The 24,900-nt window shown below is 43.5% G+C and overlaps 2 protein-coding genes across 12 annotated transcripts in view; both read right to left on the reverse strand.

Annotated features, from left to right (window-relative positions):
- Positions 1–1,835: 1,835 nt before the first annotated feature.
- LOC127005940 (uncharacterized) lies at positions 1,836–12,237 on the reverse strand. 7 transcript variants are annotated; one of them, XM_050875375.1, is made up of 11 exons: positions 10,769–12,237; positions 10,467–10,567; positions 9,813–10,167; positions 9,164–9,238; positions 8,448–8,650; positions 8,049–8,169; positions 7,416–7,522; positions 6,494–6,588; positions 5,663–5,923; positions 4,505–4,679; positions 1,836–3,853 (listed from the first exon to the last, which is right to left on the reverse strand). In XM_050875375.1, coding segments are annotated over exons 1-10 (2,748 nt in total). In that variant the 5' UTR covers positions 12,197–12,237; the 3' UTR covers positions 1,836–3,853; positions 4,505–4,677. The 7 variants fall into 7 exon arrangements, with proteins under 7 accessions (XP_050731332.1, XP_050731333.1, XP_050731331.1 ...); XM_050875376.1 differs by having other exon boundaries at positions 6,494–6,573; positions 10,464–10,567; positions 10,769–12,236; XM_050875374.1 differs by having other exon boundaries at positions 10,464–10,567; positions 10,769–12,236.
- Positions 12,238–14,154: 1,917 nt separating this feature from the next.
- LOC127005941 (calcium-binding mitochondrial carrier protein SCaMC-3-like) overlaps positions 14,155–24,900 on the reverse strand; it is a 43,985-nt gene continuing 33,239 nt past the window's right edge. For 4 of the 5 annotated variants that reach the window (XM_050875382.1, XM_050875383.1, XM_050875384.1 and 1 more), the window contains 5 exons: positions 23,296–23,407; positions 22,793–22,951; positions 21,761–22,027; positions 21,194–21,509; positions 14,155–19,437 (listed from right to left, as the gene is read on the reverse strand). In XM_050875382.1, coding sequence (XP_050731339.1) covers positions 19,244–19,437; positions 21,194–21,509; positions 21,761–22,027; positions 22,793–22,951; positions 23,296–23,407 — 1,048 coding nt within the window. In that variant the 3' untranslated portion in view covers positions 14,155–19,243. The other variant, XM_050875385.1, reaches the window with a different exon arrangement.

The raw sequence follows: 24,900 nt of genomic DNA on the forward strand, positions 1-24,900 counted from the left end.
CAGGGTTTCTCAGCCTGAGGTAAACTGCCCCAAGTGGGATAATTTGGTATTTTCTGTGGGATAATGAGGAAGCAGAAGGCGAACAAGATAAAAAAAAAATCGAAGCAAAATAATACCAAGTGTTAGGTCTAGATTAGGGCTCACTGAATCTATTATTTTGTCCTTTGTATTCAAAAGTTATTTACTTCTCTGCACAACATACCACTTATGAATCTAATGATACATTTTTTAAAGTATAGGCTAAAATGCAGTCGTGGAAGAATAAGCATTAAGGGGTAATAAGTTAAGGGAGGTGTGGCAAACAGGGTAATGGGTAAATCAAGGTTGGGAACCCCTGCAATAGACCTACTGAAGACTTCATCCATACCTTGAAGAGATAAATAAAAGACCCATTTAGATTTACCCTTCAAGCCCCAGTGGTTCATGCCCCAACGCGCTGAGGGGAAGGAAGGGTGCATGATTCTGCTGTCCCGCCCCCCACCAGCCCCCTCTCAGGCCCCCCTTATGGTGTCATGCCTCACAACTTCACAAGATACTCACAAAAGCTTGGGCGCCGCTGTTAACCACTGTCGTTTAGAAGCTGAGCTCTGGTAAAACACACATCGGAGGGGTATCCGGTCATTTCGCCCACATGCCATTTCGCCACACCATGGAGTCATTTCGCCCACAAGTCAATTCGCCCACACTATGGAATCATTTCGCCCACGTTATGAAGTCATTTCGCCCACAGGTCAATTCGCCCACACTATGGAGTCATTTCGCCCACATTATGGAGTCATTTCGCCCAAGCTTTCCGGTGGTTCATTTACCTCTCACTCGTTTACCGCGCGTTTCGATGGGGCATATTCATTCTCAGCATGTCACCTGTGAATAGCCTATTGTGCCCCAAAAGCTTGAACTACATTTTTTCAGTTATCGTAAATTACCCGTGTTTCTCTGGGACTTGTAACAATTACACTTCAATACAATGAGTAACACTGTTGTTAATAAAAATGTAGCTGATCATTCTCGTTGTTTTATTTATCTGTAAACGAAAGAGGTAAAACTATAGAACAACTACTTCTCCCCCTCCACCACCCCAGCCCCCCCCCTACCCCCCAAGACAAGCCTGGGGAACTGTGGGGAACCGGGGTTTGGGGGGGGAAGCCAAAATCACTGAAAAATGGGCTTTCAAAATATCCCTAGAAAAATCCCTAAATTAGGGAAAATTCCCTGTTCTCGAAAGTGTAGGCTATAAGGCCCATAAGCAAAAACGTTTCAGTGCTAATACACCTCCCAAACGTTTCGGTCCACATCCTCAAGCGTTTCGAGGCTTACACATATCCACATTTGATAAAGCTTTCGTACAGGCTGTGGGTAGTTCCTTGGGTAGTTTTATGAGCCAATAGCAGTAGTCTGTCAAGGGTTCTGCACTGCGGATATAAAGAAAACAGACAATTGCCGAGATTAATCTCCCGCGCACCCAATGTTTTTGTTGTCACTGAGAATACGGACCTAAGATACTTCCTTCCTCCTGTCAAGGCATTCTCCTCCCTTCTCGTGCATATATATCACGTAGAAATATTTTTGCAGAGGAAAATAAAAGTTTGAACAGTGACAAACAGTTATTGCATGCCCAGTAATAGGTCGCTGCCTCAATGGTTAACACATGACGTCACGGATTTTGCAGCGGTCACCGAAGAAAAAAAATGATGGACTGATTGATTATTTGTTAGTTATACCTGATTGTATTTCACAGTTTACATTGCACACTCCCCAGATGACACAAGAAAGGACTTACTGCCATTGTGGTCCTGCTAATACAATCTAAGGGGGTAAACTTAAAGGTGATGCTGCAATGTTTAAGAATAATTACTTGCAAAATAAATACATACATACATAAATTCATTGTGAACTAGAATTGTACATGGGCTGTGAGTTTATTGACTTCTTAAAAATATCCCTATATATAGCAGCAGTATTTTGTAATTGAGGTGGGCAGCTTATTCCATTCGACAGCCCTTCTGTATTATAGTGAGGAAAGATAAATGGTGTAGCGCCATTGAAAAAGACTTAATTACTGCAAGACTTTTTTCCCTCACAGCACAAGATATTCCACCCAAGCTCGTCCCTTTGCTAACTTTATCGGAACAGTGAGTTGCATGCTTTTCATCATATAGTTTGCCTTCAGGTGCCTCCTTTGCTGTAAAAAGAATACTATAGTCCTTTTAGTAACTATACCAGGCAATCTCTTCCTTTGTTGGAGACATTTTTATCATAACTTTAAAACTTGCTCACTAATGGAAGTTTATTTTAGTGTTATTTCAACCATAAAAGGATTCACTAATATCACAAAACTGCACGAAAGCTTGAATCTAATCATTGCTTAGTGTTTAGACATACTGTACATGTAGGCTATTAAGCTTATGTAAATTCAACCCAATTCACAAGGCTTCGGCACAAGGGTCAGTGGTGGTGGTGGCCTCTTGCAGACTCCTTACGTTCTTATGTTATTAAATTTGATAGTTTTTTTATGTATCTGACACACTGTTTGTTCCCCTATGAGAGCTTCCCTCAAGGGGGTGGCCACAACAGTATCATCTCCAGCTTTCCCTGTTGTATCTCTCAGCACACTCAGTCCCTCATCTACAAACTCTCTCATCCTTGTCCACTCTATTGATCCATTTCTCGGGTGGTCCGCCTCTAACACCCCTCCCTCGTGCCTATCACATGTTTAACCCAATTGGCACATATTTTGCCTTCACTGGTAGCCTGGTAACACATACTCCCAGGCCTTTCTCTGCCTTGTGATGGATAGTGGCGTGTTTTCCATGTGGTATTGGTATGCTGGATATCCCCTCCCAAGGTGCAGGACTTTACATATTCTTCATTGAATTGTAGCAGCCACTTTTTGTTCCATTCCTGTAGATTGGTGATGTCTTCTTGTAGGAAATCCACAGTCCAGGGGTTAAACCATCTCAAAGCACCACACTTCACCCATTCAACCACTCCACAATATACATCCATCACTGTTACACCCACACCAAACCTCTGATACAAGCTTCTTTCCTTTCTCCATCCCATCCTTACACAACACATTATAAAAAGTTATAATTCCTTCCTCATAACACTGTCCAACCCCCCCCTAGCACAAAGGAAGCTACTCTAACCCTCACATATAATAGGAAACTGGAGCCAGCATGGATGAGGGTTGTCAGCCAAGTACACAAGCAGCCACATACTCACTGCTCCCCATGTCTCAGCTCTCCTCATTCACAGTTCCTCTACAGCTTCTGCCAGGAGGGTTCCTTAAGATGATCAAATACTGTCTTTGGATATGGTTTATTTAATTTTACAGCACCATATGGGGAGTGTATTGATGTTGATAAGTTTGATGTGTTACTTACAATGCAGCACTTCTGAGTTTATTAAGTATGAAATTGCCAGCATCTTTAATGAGGCTATCTTCTCTTCCTGCTTTTTCCCCACTCATTCCTTGCTCATGTTTCTGTAGTTCATGTGCTTCTAAGCTTAGCACTTCATTCTCTTCACTAAAGACCTCTTCCTCTCCATGATAACTGTATGACTCCATGTAGTTTTTTCTCCAACCCAAATAACTGCATCCTCCATATTTTTTGAGACAGTACCATTTACATCTTTTATAGCAAAAAACGTTTTCAGGGTGTTGGGCTCATCAGTGACACAGCTACAAGTTGTATGAAACACTTCAAAATTGATTGCCATGCACACTGGCTGTCCACTGTCCGTGCCGCAAGCCCTGCCAGCTAATGAAGCATCTCTCCTCAGGGTTGATAGTTGATGGTGCTCCCGCTGCCGTCAGACCACCTTGCAGACCACCTTCATCCTGGATGGCCTAGAAAACAGTTTTGCACCACTTAATAACAATAATCTCAATGGTCCTGCAATGTACAAACACATCTACACCTGCTGGCTTGTGTCAGTGAGAATGTACAACAGAGGTATGCAAATATGATTCTCTTATTAATGAAGAATTCACATTGCTGGCCCTAACTTAGATACCGAATGTTAGGAGCTACCTTGAACTGGGCTAAGTGGGAGCAGGAAGTTGTCATATTAGTGGAACGTAAATAAATGTTTAACAAACTATTCCAATTCATTGAACATTACTTTTCTCCTCCATAGCCTCATAACTTCCTCCTATCGCCTAGTCCAGTTCATGATAGCTAGACACCCAAGATTCAGGCTGGTGACCTCAATACTTAGTAAGTCTACCTTTCTTGAGGCTTTATCTAGCTTCCCACTTTGCCCTTACTGTACATTTGGCCACTCATGGTGACAACGTTATATTGCCTCCTCCATCATACCTCTTGTGTATTCTGGCAGCTCTCATTTTAAACTAGGGTTACTTTTCTGAAGAGGATGCATAAAGTGAAATGGAAACTACAAATAAAGATATCAATGGGATTTCTTAAATATCATTCTGGCAATGATAAATTAATAAAAAAAACAATAGCTGTTTTGTGCATGCTTTGTTCCAGGTTACCTTCCTCCTGGTGTGAAGTCTTGCCGTGTGGACTATCAGCTCCTTCCAGACGTCCACCGTTGATGCCCGCCCACCCGACGCAACTCAACTTCTGCGGCATCTCGGCCTGGATCATCATCTCCCATACATTACTGCCTTTCGCCATCTTATACCCGTTCCATGTCACTGTCTGCCTCTGTGAAATATAGAAGAGATCTTATAAGCTCAAGAATGAGTATTAGCTTCGTCTACATGTCCTGTCACCAGTGCTGATCAGGACAACAGTACCAGACAATAGACAACATCTGTAAGGACCATTCAAAGGGAAGAAATTATTGTCACCCTACTTTCTCAATACCACCATCAGTCGATAACCTGAAGTGTGCCAGAGCTCAAAGGCCACTTTCCCAACCTAACCACTCATGGTGTCAAGTATTACTTAAATGGTAATGGTGTGGCAGCTATTGGGTGCAAATATTCTGAACAGAAGACTTGTTGAATGTCTATTTGGACTACACTTCTGATGCTTATTTTTTTCATCCAAAACCTGGACTTCTAAAGAGGACACAGAGAGACATGTGCTACAAGGTATCACTGAGGCCAGAATAGCTAATGCTAAACAATTCTTTGCTATTTAAGTTTCCCTTATGTATATTCTATGAAGGTTATTGTTATGATATACTCATTTACACAGATGACCAATTTTGTAGTAGTTATGAATAAAACCATGTATTATAGATATGGTGATAATTTGCTGCTTATTCTTACCCTTTCCTACTTAGTGGCACCTCAGCGGTGTATTGGTTAGCATGCCTAGCTATGAGCCAGCAGGCCTGGGTTCAATCCCAGCCTGAGGCAGTCGGCGCCCAGCCTACCAAACTCTTCATGCTCCCCTTTCAGGAAGGTCAGGAAATGAGCACCTGGGAAAATCTAGAGAAGGTAAACTGTGGTGACCTGGATGTCACACTACCAGTACCTTTGGGTACCAAGTTCTTACCCACCACAGGCTCAAGAACTGAGGTGACGGATACAAATGCCGGGGTGATGAGCACCTACTTTCTATACAACAAAGTGATGTCATTCTTTGTTGATTTATACCATAAGGTGCTGGCTATCATGTGTTTGAAGATACCCTAAACTTAACCTAACCTAACGACAACACTGACAGAGAACACTTACACTGGCGGCCTGAGGTGTTCCATATGGCAGCAGTGTCCGTCATGGTGAAGTGGGCCATGGCAGTGTCCTCCACCAAGATGATGTACTGGTAGTCTGCATCCGTGTCCTCCAGCACCTCCACAATGATCTCCCCCGCAGGAGGTGCTTGGTGGGAGGTGTTTGGAGGTGGGTACACTTGCATTTTCCTCATCTCTGACAGCAGGACAAGGCTATCAGTTCCTTTCTTGCTGAGGTGGGCAGGGCTGAGCAGGGAGCCACAACCTGCGGGAGACTTGGTGATGACATGGGTGTACAATATTTCTCATCATAGCCTTACATCTGCTCCAAGAGGAAGGAGGTGTAGCAGCTTGGGGCACTGAAGACAAGAGTTTGAACTGCAGCTTTGGCACGTTCCTGAGCCTCAAATTTCCACTCCTGGCTTGAGTGCAGATTTCCTACAAGAAGACATCACCAAGCTACAGGAATGGAACAAAAAGTGACTGCTACAATTCAATGAAGAAAAACGTAAAGTCTTGCACCTTTGGGAGGGGATATCCAGCATACCAATACCACATGGGAAACACTCCACTATCTACCACAGAGGCTAACAGTGAAAACCGTGCCAATCACAGCAGACAGGTTAATATCTAATCTATTCAGCCCTTCCTTTATTGATTTTTACTATTAGTTGCTGCCTGTCATGTATTTGAAGGAATCCTAAACTTTACTATGATGATGACCATGATTCTCACTTCCTACTCACCCCGTTGCACCCAGCCTAGGCACATACACACTCACACACACACACCTATAACACCTTGATGAGCTGTGGTGTTGTCACTTTAGACTCACCTGGTGCAATGTTAGGAAGTGGCTTCATGACCTCCCTGCCACCCCCTTGCATGTCTTCCAAAGCCACCTCCTGCCCTGTGCTGCAAAAGTAAGAACTATTGAACATTTTCCTGCTCTCCAATATATACTAACATTTTACTGTTCAAATAGAGTATTAGGAATTTGCCCACTTTAGCCTACCATTCATGCTTGTATAAAAGTATCTTTATTTTATTATTTTTCAAGGCCAAGAGTAAGAAGTAACTAGTCACAAAAAATGTACTGAAACAATTCTAAGGGAAAAAATGTTTTATTGTCAACCCACCACTTGTAGGAGTCAAAACAGTCTGATATAAAAACAAGTTTAAATGGTAACAAGAAGAGGTGCTGAGCACTCCGGTGGTCTTCAGGGGAGCAGACACGGTGCCAGTGAACACTGTGCTCAACAAACCTATTGCAGGAACACCAAGTCCCTGCATCCAAATGTTCGTTACATCAAAAAATATCAACAGCTAGTATCAAATAGAAGCAAAAGATACTGTTTACAGTGTTTAACCCTTTCAATACGTGACGCAGACGTTGGCGTCACAGTATGGAAAGGGTTAAGAGGTAATGGAAGAGGATTAATCCTCTTCTAAACCTCTTAATCCTCTTCCATTTCCTCTTAAGAGGTTTAGAAGAGGATTAACCCTTTCCATATGGTGGCGCCGACGTCACCGTCGCCATACTGTAAGGGTTAATATTCTTTTGTTTCATCAAAATAAAATTATGTTAACCATTGTTTTAAAATATTGCTCTATCAAAGGACAACATGAAATGTCAAGAAAAAAATATATTATTTATATCCATGAGCAAACTTTGTTGAATAAATTCAGTCTTCATTAAAGATGCAACGGCTCATCTTACTGTCCACTGTTAGGGCTCACAACGCCTCCTGGTTTACCTCTGAGTGTGGTGGACGCGGCAGGTCAGGGAGTGCTGACGCAGCTCCTCCGCAGAGCACACCACCAGCCGGCACCCGCCACACCGCTGCTCGCTGCTCCCGTGGAACTGACGAAACAAAGGGAAGCTTACAAACACTGCCGCCTCACGTCTTCCGGAGCCTTACGCTGGATTATGTTCAGGAACACAATAATGTAGACCCTCCTGCATATACACACTTTAATTAGATTAACTGAAAATAGTGATTAACAATATTCTTTATTCATTTGATTTGTAAATATTTGGGGCTCCCTAAAGATAAATAGGCCCCAAGGGATTACACACATTGCTTCACCTTCACTTGGTTCTGGTTACAAAGCTGACAAACATCACTGACAGACACTTAAATAACTGAACTGATTGCTCAATGATTCTTGTTCCTTCCAATCTATACATGAAATTACAGATCATTCATTTGCTGCAAAACTCCCCTTTTTTTATTAATACATCAACCACATTTACGGCTATCAAATCAGTTAAATATGAACCTTCATTAAAGATGAGTTGAAACAGGTGCCAAAACAGTCTCCAAGCCACATCCTAACTCTCCAAGGGCATGGCAGTGGATGTGAGTGGTCCCTTGGCCCTCCCTCACCTTCTTCATGTGGTAGGTGTAGCTGGCGTGAAACTTCCAGTGTTTATTGCAGGCGGTGCAGTGGTAGGCCGCCTTGCGCATGTGGTGGGCCCGCCGGTGCAGCGTGAGGTTGGATCTGCAGCTGAAACACAGGGAAAAACAATGAACATTTGTCTGCTCATAACCACAGAAGACACTAGGCCACTTGTCCCCTGAGCCCCACCCCTTCCGGATGTCACTGATCACTGCAAGAGTTCTTCCAAAATCAACACTTCTTTAATCCCTTAACTGTGGATTTCCAACCAGAAGACATCACCAAGCAACAGGAATGGAACATAAGTGGCTGCTACAATTCAATAAAGAAAAATGTAAAGTCCTGCACCTTGGAAGGGGATATCCAGTGCACTCCCTGCAGCCTACCTGAACACCTTGGAACATTCCGGACAAGTGTATCCCTGGTGTGCCCTGAGGTGCTCGGCCAGCAGGGAGGTGTGGGGAAAGGTGCGGCCACACAGGGGACACTGGTGGCTGCCGTGGGCCTTCCCGTGGACTCTCGCCTCGTGCCGCTCAAGCGCCTCCTTCCTGCTGAACCCTCGGCCACACGCTTCACACAAGATGCTGCCCTGCAAGGGATAGGGAAGCCTTAACACACGCAACAGCCATCAGCAATGTCACAATCAACATGAAAACCATGTTGTCATCATCTTTAGCTGATAATAGTTAAACTGCATGACAAGAGGTCTATTCCAACTTTCTCCACTTCTCGGTCTGATTTTAATGGACTCTTTTGTTACACTCTCCTACTGATTCTCTGTCTCCTTTAGCTTCTACAATCTCAGGTGGTGTAATGGTTAGCATTCCTAGCTATGAATCCATGGCCCGGGTTTGACCCTGGTTCTGATCAACCAGCGCCCAGCTCTCCTAGCTGTTCATCCTCTCTTTCAGGCTGGTGGATAAATGGGTATATGGGGAAAGTAGTAGCACAGATTTCACACTGGCTCTGTGTCCCAGAGTGATGGGTTCTTATTAGGTATAACAGGTTCAAAGGACAATGACAGAGACAAGCACTAAGGCCATGCACAGCTTAGTGCAGGCCCCCAACCTTCACTTACTCAACAGCAATAGTAATCTCTCACCTTGCTGAGAGGAGGCTTCACTTGGTGCAGGGCAGCCAGGTGGCGAGGCAGGTAAGCAGCGCTGGGTAACTTTACCTGAGGAAAAGAGAGAACAATACATTAATCGTGAGTTCAGCATTCAGCTGGGCATCCATTTGTATGTGATCCATGTCAATGTTCAGGTCCACATCCGTGTCAGTGACAAGTTACACACATGAGGAAAGGCAGAGAAGCGTCCATCAATGATACCACGGCTGTGGGTGCAGCAGAAATTGCTGCTACTCTTTTCAGCCCTATAGAATCACCATGCCTCAAAAGTTCAGGTTGAGCTTAGGATTATACGCATCTGATGTGTACTGAAGGCTTCTTGAATGTACTTACTTATACATTGTCTCAGTGACTTGAAACACAAGCAATTGATCTAGCCTGGAAAGAGGGAAATAAACTCTCCGGTGCTGGGGACTGAACCCACGACTAGCCAGATGGGAAGACAACTCTCTACCCAGTTGCTAAAGAGGTACCACAGCCAAGTAGATTTTTGGGTCTTTCTGTATCAGCTGGATCACTGCAGACTGTGGCAGACATTGATATAGACAGATACAGACATGGATAACAGACATCACATTCGTACCACAGGGGTGAGAAAGAAATGAGTGTCGCCTCTCCTCACCAGGCACAGGTTGCAGGTGACAGGAGTGTTCTTGTAGCAGGCGTCAGCATGCTTCAGGTACTCCCTCCGCAGCAGAAACCTACGCAGGCAGCCCTTGCAAGTGTAGGTCACTTTCTCACGCTCCTTCCTCTTGGTCTGGTGGCAGCGGTGGCTCAGGACGGCCTTCTTCGTGGAAAACACCTCCTTGCACTCCGGACATTTTTTTTTCCCTGTTCTAAGTGGGAGATGGAAGTGCTGGGTGGGCGTGTGGTGGGCTGCCCCGTCACAGCCCTCCACCTCACTGGTCTTGCTCTCGTCCTCGTAATACTCAAAGTCGTCCCACTTCTTGGCTGTTTTCCTCCTCTTGGCTGCCAGGCTGTAAAGGGAGGGTGAAGACATTAGGGGGGAAAACTGCTGCTTGTCATGTTCAGTTCTTGGGTAAGTAGACTGTGAGATTATTTTATTTAAACAGCGAGGGACAATAAATAAAAACAAAAATATAAATAAAAGGGAGGGAGGGTAAAGACATTAGCGTAAAAAACTGTTTTTTATATAAACCAGAGCAAATAAACTTGTGAAAAAAATAAAACCTAACAATTCATCTACACAAATATCATTACATTGAGTGGCGTCATTTCCCATCGCCTCCCACTCCTAAAGCCTGACCCTGACCTCCTGTGTTGTTCTTGGTGACCTCCAGCCATGATGGTGGGCAGGTCACAGCCTTCCACAGGGACCACAGCAGTGTTCTTGTGGTACTCGTGGTCATAGGAACACTGTAAGGCAAAACATGACCTGTTACTGACCTCATCAAGATCCATTTCTAAATATGATTACCTTTTAGATTGTCTTCTCTTTTCTTCTTGTGTCATCTCAATCCTCTCCTTTGCTCTCTCTCCATCAAGTCCTCTCTATCTGTGTGTGTGTGTGTGTGTGTGTGTGTGTGTGTGTGTAACCAAATAAAAATCAAAGCCAACCTTGCTGTAATCTGCATCCGGAGCGATGTCCAACTCCTGTCCCTGAGGTCCAACAGCAACAGCAGCGTGGCAGTCCTCTTTGGCCCTCATAGCTGCCACACTGTCTGTTTGGGGGGTGCCACACAGGCCAACACCACCACCACTACCACCACCACCACCACCATCAGGGTCAATGTCTATCATCTCAGCCTTGTCTTCGTCCATGTCACCTTCAAATACCGCCTTGCTGGCACTCACAGCAGCCAAACTTTCCTTCTGGGGGGAGCCACCAGGGAGGACACACACCCCGCCACCCCCGGAGGTATTGTCTGTCTGCTGTCTAGCCTTCAAGTGATCCCCAGGGGCTTCCTCGTGTGTGTGAAGGGCGTGGAAAGCTTCCCTTGGGAGTTTGCCACAGGGATAAACAGTGCCAGTGCCAGGCGAATTTTCTCCTCTAATCTGCACCTCCATGTTCTTCCTCTCGCAACCAACAGTGTCACAGGGGTTGACAGTGCCACAGGGGTTGACAGTGCCACAAGGGATGACAGTACCACAGGGGTTGACAGTGCAAGTGCCAGACGAATTTTCTCCTCTGGCCTGTGTCTCCGTGTTCTCCCTCTCTTGACCGACAGTGCCAGACAAATTTTCTCCAGTGCCAGACAAATTTTCTCCAGTGCCAGACAAATTTCCTCTAATGCCGGACAAATTTTCTCTAATGCCGGTCAAATTTTCTCCAGTGCCAGATGAATTTTCTCTAATGCCAGACAAATTTTCTCCAGTGCCAGACAAATTTTCTCTAATGCCGGTCAAATTTTCTCCAGTGCCAGACAAATTTTCTCCAGTGCCAGACAAATTTTCTCTAATGCCGGTCAAATTTTCTCCAGTGCCAGACAAATTTTCTCTAATGCCGGTCAAATTTTCTCCAGTACCAGACAAATTCTCTCTAACGCCAGTCAAATTTTCTCTAATGCCGGTCAAATGTTCTCCAGAGCCAGACGAATTTCCTCTAACGCCAGTCAAATTTTCTCTAATGCCGGTCAAATTTTCTCTAATGCCGGTCAAATTTTCTCTAATGCCGGTCAAATTTTCTCCAGTGCCATACGAATTCCCTGTTGTAGTCTGCGTTTCCTTGACCTCCCTCCCCCGGTAGAGCCTAAGGAGTGCCGCCCTCTGCCTGTCCATCTGGTGCGTGTGGTAGTCGAGGCCCAGCAGCAACCGGTAGCATCTGAAGCACAGCCTGGACACCCCCGCCGCAGCCTCACACCCCAGCAGCTCCCCCACAGCCTCCGCCACGGCCCGCCCGGAGTGCCTCAGCTGGTTGGCACCCCGCACCCACCGACTCACGCCCAGTTCACGCCCACACACAAGGCACTCCTCCTCGGAATTGACCTCCATTGCCCTTAAGAGTGGGAGATGTAAAGTGTGGCACCGAGATGACGGACAGTGCATCCTCCTCTCCTCTTCTTCTTCCTCTTTTGGCCGCTTCTTCTTCTTCTTCTTTTGACCTCTGTAAGTTAAGTATCGGTTCTTTTATTAGGTCATCTTTGGTACTTTTTCTATACTTCACAACCCACACTTGTAGTTACTTCACAGAGCATACTTATTTTTCACTTATTATTCACTGAACTGTATTTTTTTTCTGGTCTTTAAATTCTTCCAGTGACCTTAATTGCTTTCCTATTTTTCAATATTCTTTTTCCTCACTTTAATTGTACTCTGGTCTTTTCTTGTTGTTTCCATTTACCGCGAGCATAGGCCTACACAGTCTCTTCTTGGGTGTTTTATGAGGCTATTTAGGCTTACACAGTCTCTCTCTCTCTCTCTCTCTCTCTCTCTCTCTCTCTCTCTCTCTCTCTCTCTCTCTTGCCTGCAACAATAAATGATCAATCAATCAATCAATCTCTCTCTCTCTCTCTCTCTCTCTCTCTCTCTCTCTTGTACTGTTATTAATTTTCTTTTTTGTAGCATACTATCATATATATTTTCATCCTTAGCCTTACTTGCTTACTCATTTCATAGGCCTACCGTGGAGATCTGCGGAACACTTCTTAATTCATCTGTCAATATCTCTGCCTGTCTCTTTATTAACTGGTCTAAGCGATCCTTCTTCTTCTGTCGACTGTCTATCTCACTTTATCTACTTTGTCTACTCTAAACAGTTCTTGATATCTGTATCTTTATCTACCTTGTCTCAACACTGCTTGTCTGTCTGTCTACCTGTCTCTGTCTGTCTTTATATCTACCTGTCTGTCCTTATCTAAATCCTTCTTTACTTGTCTGTCTGTCCTTATCCAAATCCTTCTTTGTCTGTCTGTCTACCTGTCTGTCTGTCTTTATATCTACCTGTCCATCCTTATTTAATCCTTCTTTAATTGTCTGTCTCTTTACCTCTCTGTCTCTGTCTGTCTAATTTATCAGCCTCTCTATATATCTACCTTGTCTGAACACTATTTACTGTCTGTCTGTCTATCTGTATATCTATATATGTCACTGTCTGTCTATATATCTGCCTCTCTATCTAACTTGTCTGAACACCTCCTTATCTGTTGCTTTATCTACCTGTCTGTCTGTCTGTCTGTACTACATCTGCCTGTCTCTTTCTGGGGGGAGTTCAAATACCTCTGACCGAATATTTTCCTTGTCAACACCTTTTTTTATGACTATTCCTGTATTCAATATTCCTTTTAATAGCATCATAGGCTTCCAGGAGCTTCAGAAGTCATGTCATGTATGAGAGTTATAATGACTATGAAGTAGCTACATGTAAAAATCATAGGGCATCGTATTCAGCTTTTATTTCTATTTTATTTTATTTGCGTTATCATTATTCTCTCTCTCTCTTATCAAGTCCTCCTCCTCCTCCTCCTTCTCATCATCACCATTGAGGGACAAAAGCCTTTCCCAATGTCCTTCATCCCTCTGCATGTTTGATGTTTTCTCTATTCTGCTCTGGCAAAATTCTAGTTTCATCTCTTCATCTGGTTCTCTGTTGTCTCTGAACTCCTGGCTTGTCACTCCATTAATCTGGTTGTCATGCCTCTTATCAGTGCTAGGAGGGACATAACATTCCTAAACTCATTTCTCATTTTTAGGTCATTAGAAGTTTTTGTCTGCTCCCTGATCCATAATCCACACTCCCTATATATCCATGAGGTGCCAGAAATGTTTCCCTCATTCCTCTTTCCACACTTAATTTTTCATCTCAGACCTTTTGTGAGGCACCAAGGTTTTTAACTGTATCACTGGCAGGATACACTTCAGGGAGAGTTGCGGAGTCAGCAAGCAAATAATCTCACTGCAAGTCCCTCGTCCTCAGAGAATGCAAGTGAAGGGTCAAGCCTAGGACACTGAAGAATGGCTTCCCTTAATAAGAACTTAGGAGCAAGGCAGAGAAATAATACCCTGGGTGATGGGAAATTTTATTGTATTTTAATAGAATCTGCAACATCACTTGAAAGTCATAAAAATAATATATGTATATATATACACACACATAAATACTGTATAAACCCTCATTAAGTTACGTAGTGTCCTGCTGCCGCTGCTGCAGTCTGCACACTAAGATAACCTGCCATTCCTAAACTGTTGGCCGCTCACAACACTTGACTCGGACAATTCTCATTACATTCAAATCTTAATTTTTTTTTATCCATTTAGAACTGACAACTAAGTACAGTGAGTATTTATGTTTCACAGCATTTGGTACTACAGGAGCGGCAATGATGTTGTGAATTATTAATCTTGTGTTCTTCTTTGCTGTGCCAACAGTGGTTTGGATCACTTATAGGGGTATTTTTCTCTTCCTGGTCTCCTGGTGCTTCCTGTTTTCCTGCCTGCTCTTCAGGGCAGCAGTCTGAGGTCACAGGAATGGCCAACACTATACTCATGAAGGCTGGCACCAGCTCAAACATAACAAACATTTTGGTGTCACCACAATTGGGGTGAAACATTAATCATTTGTGATGTGAAACTTCAATACCCACTGCATGTAGGTCAACAAATTCATGCCTCATTTTGAATAAGAAAAATAAACTTCAACATTATTCATTCCTATACCAGTCATAACAACTTAAGTCACTTCTGAGTTTTATTTGACACTGATATTCTGCAAAGTGCTTACTTCCACAAACAATAAAATCTAAATATTCTCAGTCAATAAAAGAAATACAGTACAGTTGTTGAAGGAAAACATACAATGAAAATACAATGGATACATGCACAGCTAACAAATAAATCTTCCAGGGCATCATTTTTTAAGGGCTGTGGTGGGCACCTTCACAGACACACACAAAAAGATGGCAACACAAGCGCTCAAGACTACACATGACCTCCCAGGCTCATCAAATACAAGACTCAACAGCATCACCATTACACCATTAATATGTGTTGTCTTTCCTTCCAACCATCACTTGGAGCCTTTCATCAAGTGCTTCTGTATATCATTGTTTTATGGTGTACATTTACTGTGAGGTCAGAGTTGGCCTAATCCATGTTATTAAAACGAAAGCATACAAGTGCAAAGGCCTTGTTTAATTTCGTACATCCAAGAAGATCACATTCTCACACTGTACAACCTTCTAATATGATCGTAACAGAAAGAAAAATGTTGGCTCTAAATAACATGTTTCAGTTCCTTCACATGACACATAACTGAATGAATACAAATATATGTATAAAAAATCTGTATGGTGCAGGCCGGTGAAAAATGTTATTACCTGTGGTCTGAGAGAATGATGCCAATTACCAAAACATCCTGATTAAAAGTGAGGTCCATGAACTTAGCAAGCATTAGTTCAGTGTTATCATTAGCTACTCACACAAGCACACACGCACACACTCATTACACACAAACAGAAGGAAGGGGGGAGGGGATGCACACCAGACTATACTCATCAATTTTTTCCAACTTTCAAAGATCAGAAAGTTTAGGGCCTTGACCTTTATATGGACTCTGATTTCCAAGGGGCTTCAATCTATTCCTCAACTGAATATGTCATAGCCTTGGGCAGCTCCAAATAATGATGTGTTTGTATTACTACTGTATTTTTCTTTATTCTCTTTTCTCCATTTTTAATGTAAGATATTGTAGTGTTCAGCTTCCCTTTCTTATCTCAAAAAGAACTGTCCAATAGTAATGTTGTTCTCCTGTCAAGAGCCATATAAAATAACAAGGTGGTGGGAAGAATCGTTTAAGCATTCAACTGGTCATATTTCTCCTGATTAGCCAAGCCTGGAGAACATATAACAAAACACAATACATGTAAGAAAAATTATACACTGTCCATATGATGAATAGAAAACACAAGCAAAATCATAGAAGAAAGGACAAACCCAACAGTGAATGGTTCCAGGACAGTTGACACCCACCCACACACAAACATGCATCCTCACAACACAACAGATGCATCCACACTAACGATTGTAATAACCTGAAAAATAATATTCTCATGTCATTCGCAAGCACTTAGAACCTTCCTTTCCTGAATGTACTTTCCTGTTCAACTGTTGGGACATTACGACATATCACAGCTGAAGACCTACACGTGACTACCATAACAATACTTGGAAAGATCTGCCACCTTCCTGTTCAGCTTATTCCTGACCCATTACTACCCACCAGATGCTCTGTTAATAATCTCATTTTAGGAGGAGGAGAAAGAAAGGGAAGGATGGGACACTGGATGTAGTAGTTCCCTATCCAAAGGTAATACAGTCTACAATGGTAATAGAAAACTAATGACTACCTACACTAAGCTCTTCTTTGTTGTAATTCTGACTACGAGCAACAATGGTGTTCATCATTTTCCATCAACATGTAAAGTCCATAGCATAACTCTTGGGTGCAAGGATATAGTTGTTTTGATAACATAGTCATGCATGTAAACTAAAACCCTAAGGGGACCAGAACCCAAATGGCAAATGCCAACATAAACATGTCTACTTTGGACCGAGAATCTTGTGCTTTTGACTATAAAGCGCGCAAGCACACACTCATGCATGTATACACTCACACTCAAACTCACACACACATATACACACGCATGGATAACTTTATAGTCTCATACCAACAAGCCTCAGTCTTCTCTGACATAAGGATGATCAGCTGTTGGGCACTCTTGGACGTGAAGCGAGCTAACAGCCGTGTGTGGAGTTTGAAGGTTATGCAGAACTGCCTCAAAGAATCGCCTATGCCCCTGCATCTGCTGGGCCTCATCAACCCTGATAATCTAATCTCAAAAACTAATAAATTGCAAGATACAAAGACTTAGACTCAAGATAAAAACTTTCAACTTTAAACCTTTATTACAGGCAGCGTGCTAAGAAAAAGGTTGCCCACAAAACTACTGTGATAATACTCAGCTCATAAAAAAACTGCAAATGAAAGCTAACAACTTCCTACAAGGATACAGAACAGATCAAGCCTAGTGCTTCAAACCTCTTCCAGTCCAGCTAGAAAAGTTAGGACATACCAGGGAAAGACCTGCTCTTGAGGCCCCAAGAACCTCCCTATCTTCTCTTTGGAATGGCTGAATGGATGCAGGAGCCTTTGTTCTGATGCACTGAAGCAGCCACTGGACAACACAGGCAGGAACAACACACACTCAAGGCTACAGTCACTGCCAGGCAACTCATCCCCCAGGTCAGCGCTGATTGGCTTGGGTTATTTTGGTTATTTCATGTAGAAAAGACAACCCACACCATGAAGATACCCTCATATGAAGAGAGAGGTGAGGGATGAAGAGGAGAGGAGAGGAGGTGAAAGGGGGGGAGTTGAGACTTAGGGGGGCAGGCTGACTGGCAGTGACTGAAGTGCTTATGCAAGTGTACCTGTCAGCACACACACACACACACACACATACAAAGCGATGTAATGGTGCAAAATGCTCACATGACAGTTTCCTAGTGTGTGTGACAACCAAAATAAAAGTCTCCTACAACAGGCACCGTTCTCACTATAAGAACTCTAGAGCTACTTAGTTCAGTAGAGAATAGGATGATGCATAAAGATGATAATATTCCATAAAAAAAGAGACTTTCAATCTTAAGTTAAGGACATATTATTATGGCAAAGAGTGGAAGTAATGCTGCCAACACCACACACACACACGGAGACAGAACGGTAAAAAGTGCAAGTCAGGAGAATGGGACGACACGATTACGCTTGAGCACGGAAAACATTGCTACTACTTAGGATTACAAATATTTTCTGGATGTTGCAAATAAGGAAATAAACTGAACAGCCTCGCATCACTGGGGCAGCGTTGCCGTGTGTTACAGCACGAGGGGCGCCTAAAACTTGTCTGCCTCGCCCTACTAAGAATTAAGGGGTACCGTATATATGTGGTAATATAAAAGCTCTACTCCGGCATACAGTGCTACTATGTGAACTCATTTATTATTATATAATGCTATGAAATGAATGAGTCAATATGAAGCTGACAAAATGAAGAGTTACTACACTGAGGCCACTCAAGAGTGTGCATGGAACTGAGAGTAGTGAATAAATAGGACAACTCTATGAGGATGCTGGTGTGTGTGTGTGGCCTAACGCTGCTGCTACAAATATGGCTCCCGGCCGGCGCGAGGGGGAGGCCACCTCACACAGACACTGAGATGATTATGTACTCTGCTACACTAATATGTATGGACTTGAGTAAAGATAATTATCACATGGCAAAGAGGAAACACTCATTCACCTGTCACAGTCTGCATGCACTTTACCAGACACAGTAAGCACACAACTACATCATTGCATATAAAGTTGTCCCTCAAATAGTACGGTTTCCAATAGTTCGCTTTTGGTCTTATGTGGATTTTCTAAGAAGATTTTTTAGGATTTTTAAATTTCCCAACGAGCAAGAAATTAAAAAATCGTAAAAGATCTTCCATGACAATCCATATAAAACTGAAACCGAACTATTGGAAACCGTGCTATTTGATGGACAACTGTACTGCCATACTCTGGGACACACTGCCTGGCACACTGGGGTCCTCCAGAGGCAGAACAGTTACCCGCCTCCCTCCACAGGCCCCCAGCGTGGCCCGCAGAATAATGCTCCCAGGGGTACGCCATCCATTCAAGGGGAGGTATCTATAGGTATGATATTGCACCATAGTAATGTTAGTATAGTAGTGCATCATTATGACATGAATTTTTTATCCTACAAATATTGCATAATTTCATAAAAGGCCTTAACAATTAATACAAATGTTAAATTTTCTGTCTGTAGCAGAAGAGGAATTCTATTGTACTGGAACAAAGAGTGTAATCACAATACATGGTGTGAACCTTTCCCAGGAAGTCTCCATAAATGCATGTAGATCATTGGCTGACAGGCAGCGAATCCTTCCCCTGCTCCCTCACAACAAAGGTTTTCCCGCTTTATCAATGAAAAACTGAACAGAGCTCCGTTTGTTAACATGGCTATGAATGAACGGGCAATAAATAAAAAAAACATCAACATGGCAACAACACATGAGTAGAACTTGTTTACCTTATGTCATGGACACCCCTAAGGCTTGCCTGCACTTCTCATAAACCACGTAGGAGATGCTGACGGCCGGCGCAACCTTCATGAAGTTTGGCGTGATGCCGCGGTACAGGCCCACGATGCCCTCCGTGGCAAAGATGTGTTTGAAGAGCCCCACCATTGTGACCGGGGCCGTGTGAGCCACCCCCGGGGTAATGACTGCAAGGAGAGAACACAGGGTCACACACACAAACAAAATGAAGGAAAAGTCGAGCTAATATACAGTAGGCGCGGAAAGTTTTGTTGCCAAAAGGCCGACAACATTTTTTTTTCACGTTAAGTGAAGGAGGCTCATAACTCCGTTCCTTGGAGAACAAGATTGTGTGATGCTTTTATACCATCAACTGGCAACCCCTACACGCTCTACCGTCCAGGCAGCCCGTGGTAGCCAGGACTTAGTAGCCGCCTGGCTGCGATAGAGAGAGAACATATATTCTTTTGATGTCCCAGTCGGAGTGAAATTTGAGCCTTTATTTTGCTTCCTCCCACCCTCTCAACTTTCCCAAAATGGTCACTAGCAAGGATAAACGTAGGGAGGTGATAACTTTACACACGGCTGCCCACGCTCTCCCATTCATAGCAAATCAAACAGGAGTTCAGCTGAGGACAGTCCAACGCTTGGTGAGAAGGTTCAAGGACGCCTGGGAGGCCGCTGCACTCGCCTCACTTCCCAAGCCTGGGAGGCCTCTTAAGACGACGACCTTGAGGGCACTTATATCCCAGCAAGTTTTAAGGGATCCACGGATGACAGCACGGGAAGAAAAGGTAAAAAATCCACAATTACTGGGAGATGTGTCTCTGAGGAGTGTGCAGCAGTTGCTTCATGATGACCTGGGATACAAGAGTTACCGTGCCCGCAAAAAAACGATGTCAAATGCACTACAGAAGGACAAGAGAATCAAGTTTTGCAAGAAATACTTAGCATGGAATGAGGAGCAGTGGAAAAGTGTGCTATGGAGTGACGAGGCAACTTTTACTGTCACTGGAACGCCTTCATCACGTATGTGCCGCAGGCCAGGCAGCGACCTATTGGATCCTAAGTTCACCTCTAAGTTTGTCAAGCACCCAGCATCACTTATGGTTTGGGGCTGCTTTACCTATCATGAAGTTGGTGAATTGATGATTCTTCCTGCAAATGAAAAAGTGAACCAAAACAATTATTTAGAGCTTCTGAGTGATGTGTTGTGTGATTCTTTTGAAAAAACAAAGGCAACAGTGTTCATGCAGGATTTGGCCCCTGCACATGTTGCAAAGTCTGGTACACAGTGGTTAACAGATTGTGACATTTCCTTTTTTCGTGATTGGCCTGGGAACAGCCCAGATATCAGTCTGACTGAAAATTTATGGTCGCACATGAAGAAACAGCTGTGATATGGACATGTCATCTGTGCCTAAACTTGAAGATGCAGTCAAGCAGCTGTGGTCCAGCTTTTCACCATCTTACCTGCAAAACCCTGCATCCAGTGTCCCTGCTAAATGCCTTAATGAGCTTGTAAATGGTGCATGTGTGTTTATAACCTTTCTCCCTGCTAACCATAAACAATGTCTTTTTCAGGCGGTGACAAAACTATCCATGCATACTGTAGATTGGGAGACAGGACTATCCAAGTCAGCTCAAGCCCTGTATACTACAAATAGGTAAATACACACAAAAAAAGAGACCATCAGGACTACAGCAAGCCAGTTAGCCACCACATGACAGCTTCAGAGGAGAGGAAAGGAGGGGAAAGGAAAGGAGAGGGAAAAGGAAAAGAAGAACAATAATGAGAAAAAGAACTCGAACAAGAACAGGTACACGAGCGAGAAGAAGAAGAAAAAGGAAAAGGAGAAGAAAAAGGAAAAGAAGAAAGGAAGGAGCAGGAGGGCACAAGATGGACACTATTAACCAGCTTCCCAGAGTCATCCAAGCACTCACCTTGAGCCTGTAGCCGTGTCCGCACCAGGGCAAGGGGGTAGGAGGCGATCTGGCCACAGGAGGAGGACATGGCGCCACAGCCAGTGATGACGAATACCGAGGGGTAGACGTCCTCTGTGTGGTGCTCCATGTAGGTCTTCTTCAGCGTCTCGTACACGGCGAGGTCAATGCCGGCGTAGGGTATGATGCCCAGCAGGTTGGGGACGTAGCCTCGGTAGAAGGACCTCAAACCTTCATTCTTATAGATCTTCCTGGCAGCGTCGGCAACGTTCTTGTACTGGCCGGTTTTTCTTAGGGTTAGTCTTGTTTTGAGAACCTGGAAATGCAAAACAAATATGTATTGATTATTTTTTTACAGTAAAGGAAACACTGCTCCTATACAAGAAAGTAGAGAACATTGAAAGACAATTAAATGTGTAAGTGTCCTCGAAAAACTCATTCTCTATAAGGCAATGATGTTTTTAGACTAGACCAGATTAGAGAAACTGCAATAAGGCAATGAAAAAAAGATGTATACATTAAGGGATGGTGTTTATGCATGCTCAGAGCTATATAAGGATGCCTCACCTCAAGGGGATAGATTACAGACTGGGAGATTCCTCCGGCAAATGATCCCGCCACAAAGCGCTCCACGATGGACAGCTCTCGCTCCCTGCTGCCGCCAAACTGCAGGACCAGGCGCTTGCCCTGCTCGTATGCTGTAAACTTGATGGCAGACTCCGGCGCAATCTTGAGGACGTTGATGCCGTTGCCTCGCCACAGTGACCTGATGCCTCCTTCCTTCAGGAGGTACTTGAAGCAGGAAGACAGACGGGAGTGCTTGCTACCGTGAACCTAGACACAATACACACACACCAGTCAGTGCTCAGTAGGGACACAATTTTTAACATAACCCGAACCTCATTAAATACCTGACTTGACTGTGACCCAACTTGTCCCAACGTAAACTTAACTCATCCTAACTTGAACCCAGTCAAATAAAACTTCTTTGCCTCAACTCAACCCAAACCACCTTAACTCAACTTCACATCAACTCAACCCAACTTTAACCCGACTAACACTGGTTAACTGTTGCACATCCTGACTTGAACGCAATCAAATAAGACTTCTTGGTCTCAATTATACCAAAAGCACCCTAACTCAGCTTCTAATCCACTCAATCCAACTATGATCCATATGACTCTTGCATTGTGTGTCTGGGTAGTGGTGGCTGAGTGATAGTGTGCTGGGCCCACATTCACCGCATGATGGACGACGTGGGTTCGAATCCCCACACTACCACCTCGGATTTTTCAGTCACCGCCGAGTGGCTTAAAACTACCCACATGCTGTCCTGAAGACCACCCATCAACCCTGACTCTAGAGGAAACCGTTCAAGTGAATCAAGAACAAGTTCCGGGGGACAGCATGAGCCAAGAGAAGATGGCACCACTATAAACACTTGCCTGCGCCATGACAGGCTGGGGCCGACTACCATCCAGGCCCCTCAAGAGAGCCTACCGGTGCTATAGGCATAAACGTAAATAATAAATAAATAAATAAATAAATAATTAGTGAGCTGGATGCCCTTAGGATGAGGTTCATTATAGAGTTCAGTACCTGGAGGTAGACTTTGAGCCGGTCCAGAGGTGCCGTGCAGGTTCTGGACACCATGCCGGCCACACCGCCTGCCACCAGGTGTCTCCACCACTTCCCTGACAGCCACTCCTCCAGGGAGAAGTCATCAGGTACTGACAGGTCCTCACCAACGTCCAAGTTCTGTAAAAAGAAGGGAAAGGTTTGGTAAGCCATACTGCTGTTAACTATGCTGTTTTACAGTACAGAAGACTGGCCGGGAAAACCAAGATAAAATGAAACCATGATAAAAGGAAAAAAAGTGTTCAAAAAGAAAAATGGTCTTCATGATAAAAAGGAAAATAGTGTTCATATAAAAAGTCAAGCCTTGAAAAGAAAGGATTGTTTTTTTTTTTTCTTTTGTTTTTTGTGAATATATACAGCACTTGTTAGACCACAATGAAGCCCATCAGCCCATTAATCCATTCCTAGCCTGTTGTCACTTTACATAAAGCCCACAATGGGAGTCATCCAATATTTCCACCTACTGTAGCATGTCTCCAGTACTGGATGATGTCGTGCAGGTTGGCGGATGGGTGGAACAAGAGGTAGTCTCTCCATTCATCAAAGCTGATGTCCAGCGTTCCATCTTTGTCCATTCTGAAATTAGAAAAAAAACACTCATGTACATACTGACAAGAAAGTTTATTCCTGTTTTATGAAGCCATAAGTTTAAAAGAATAAGGTTAAGAAGGAGTCAGTCTATCTCATACTCAGTACTTTGCTGTCTGTCTGTGTCTTCCACAGGGTTACCCACACACAGTGACTCTTCAACGAGGAAGTGTGAGCCATGAACTATGTGGAGCAGCATGACGACAGAAGGATAACATGAGTGGAGAGAGGCGAGGATGGTGCTCACAGAGAGGCAGAGATGAGGAAAGTTTTGTGCCAGATATATAACAGACAGTCCATGACATACTAAAGTCTCTCTTCACTTGTATATGCACACATATCAGTAAAAAACATATGACAGTTTGGAACTTATGCAACCGGAGATGGAGTTGAAACTGGGTTGCCAAGTGCCATTATCAATAATGCAAAAGACTACTGCAAGCAAGTTCCATGGCTCTCTTAAAGAAGAGCAACACCTCTCCATAATACAACGTTGCGGTACAATAGAAACAAAACGCCACAGCAAAGGTCACACAGTTTCCCCTCAGCCCTGGCAACATGCAGCACCCTTGATTTCCGACATTTCTTTATTTTCCTAGCGTTTGGGGCACTTGCTCTCTGGCGCTGTGGAGTGTGAAGACTCTGACATTAAGAAGCAGTGGTTATAGTGCCATGCCATTTGAAGAGGATTTACAAGTTACCCCAGACACCCAGCTCTTGTGAGGTGGAGGTCAGCTGACATGACTTTACTGCTACCAATGACATTTACTGGCATTTACTCCCTAATACAGTAACAGTAAAGAGCAGCAATTAGAGTAGAATAGAGAAGAAAAAGAAAAAGAAGTAAAAGAAGAGCATTTTCTTGTTACCAAACGACCCACCTGACATGAATTTAGCAATGCCATAATAGACTCCGCCACCACTCCTGACATTCCCTAGCAGTCAGATTCACTATATATATACAAGATAATAATAAACAGCACTTCCAGACAAAGGGAAATACAGAGTTGTTTTTTTGCCGATATTCATTGCACATTTTCTATAGATTTTGCATTTGGATGACTCATTTTATCATCCACCATAATTAACACATTTCATGACTCATTCTCTCTCTCTCTCTCTCTCTCTCTCTCTCTCTCTCTCTCTCTCTCTCTCTCTCTCTCTCTCTCTCTCTCTCTCTCTCTCTCTCTCTCTCTCTCTCTCTCTCTCTCTCTCTTAACATTATTTTAATATACTGGAGGAAAGGAGCAGGAGGAGGCGGGGGAGGAGGAGAAAAAGGAGGAGAGAGGAGGGAATATATATATATATATATATATATATATATATATATATATATATATATATATATATATATATATATAAGAAGAAGAAGAAGAAGAAGAAGAAGAAGAAGAAGAAGAAGAAGAAGAAGAAAAAGAAGAAGATGAAGTTAAAGTGGAAGAAATGAGAAAACAGAAAAAAATCAATAATAATAATAACGA

Source organism: Eriocheir sinensis, chromosome 31 (genome assembly GCF_024679095.1).
Source record: "Eriocheir sinensis breed Jianghai 21 chromosome 31, ASM2467909v1, whole genome shotgun sequence".
Taxonomy (NCBI): Eukaryota; Metazoa; Arthropoda; class Malacostraca; order Decapoda; family Varunidae; genus Eriocheir; species Eriocheir sinensis.

What these genes read in the sequence shown, in the direction of transcription:
- LOC127005940 (XM_050875374.1), bottom strand. Translation starts at nt 12,196, where the DNA reads ATGCACTGTCCGTCATCTCGGTGCCACACTTTACATCTCCCACTCTTA. An exon ending in CGGATGCAGATTACAGCAAG is followed by an intron (nt 10,568 to 10,768) that starts GTTGGCTTTGAT and finishes TTTGCCTTACAG; the next exon opens with TGTTCCTATGACCACGAGTA. An exon ending in TCACCTGCAACCTGTGCCTG is followed by an intron (nt 9,239 to 9,812) that starts GTGAGGAGAGGC and finishes TCTTTTCCTCAG; the next exon opens with GTAAAGTTACCCAGCGCTGC.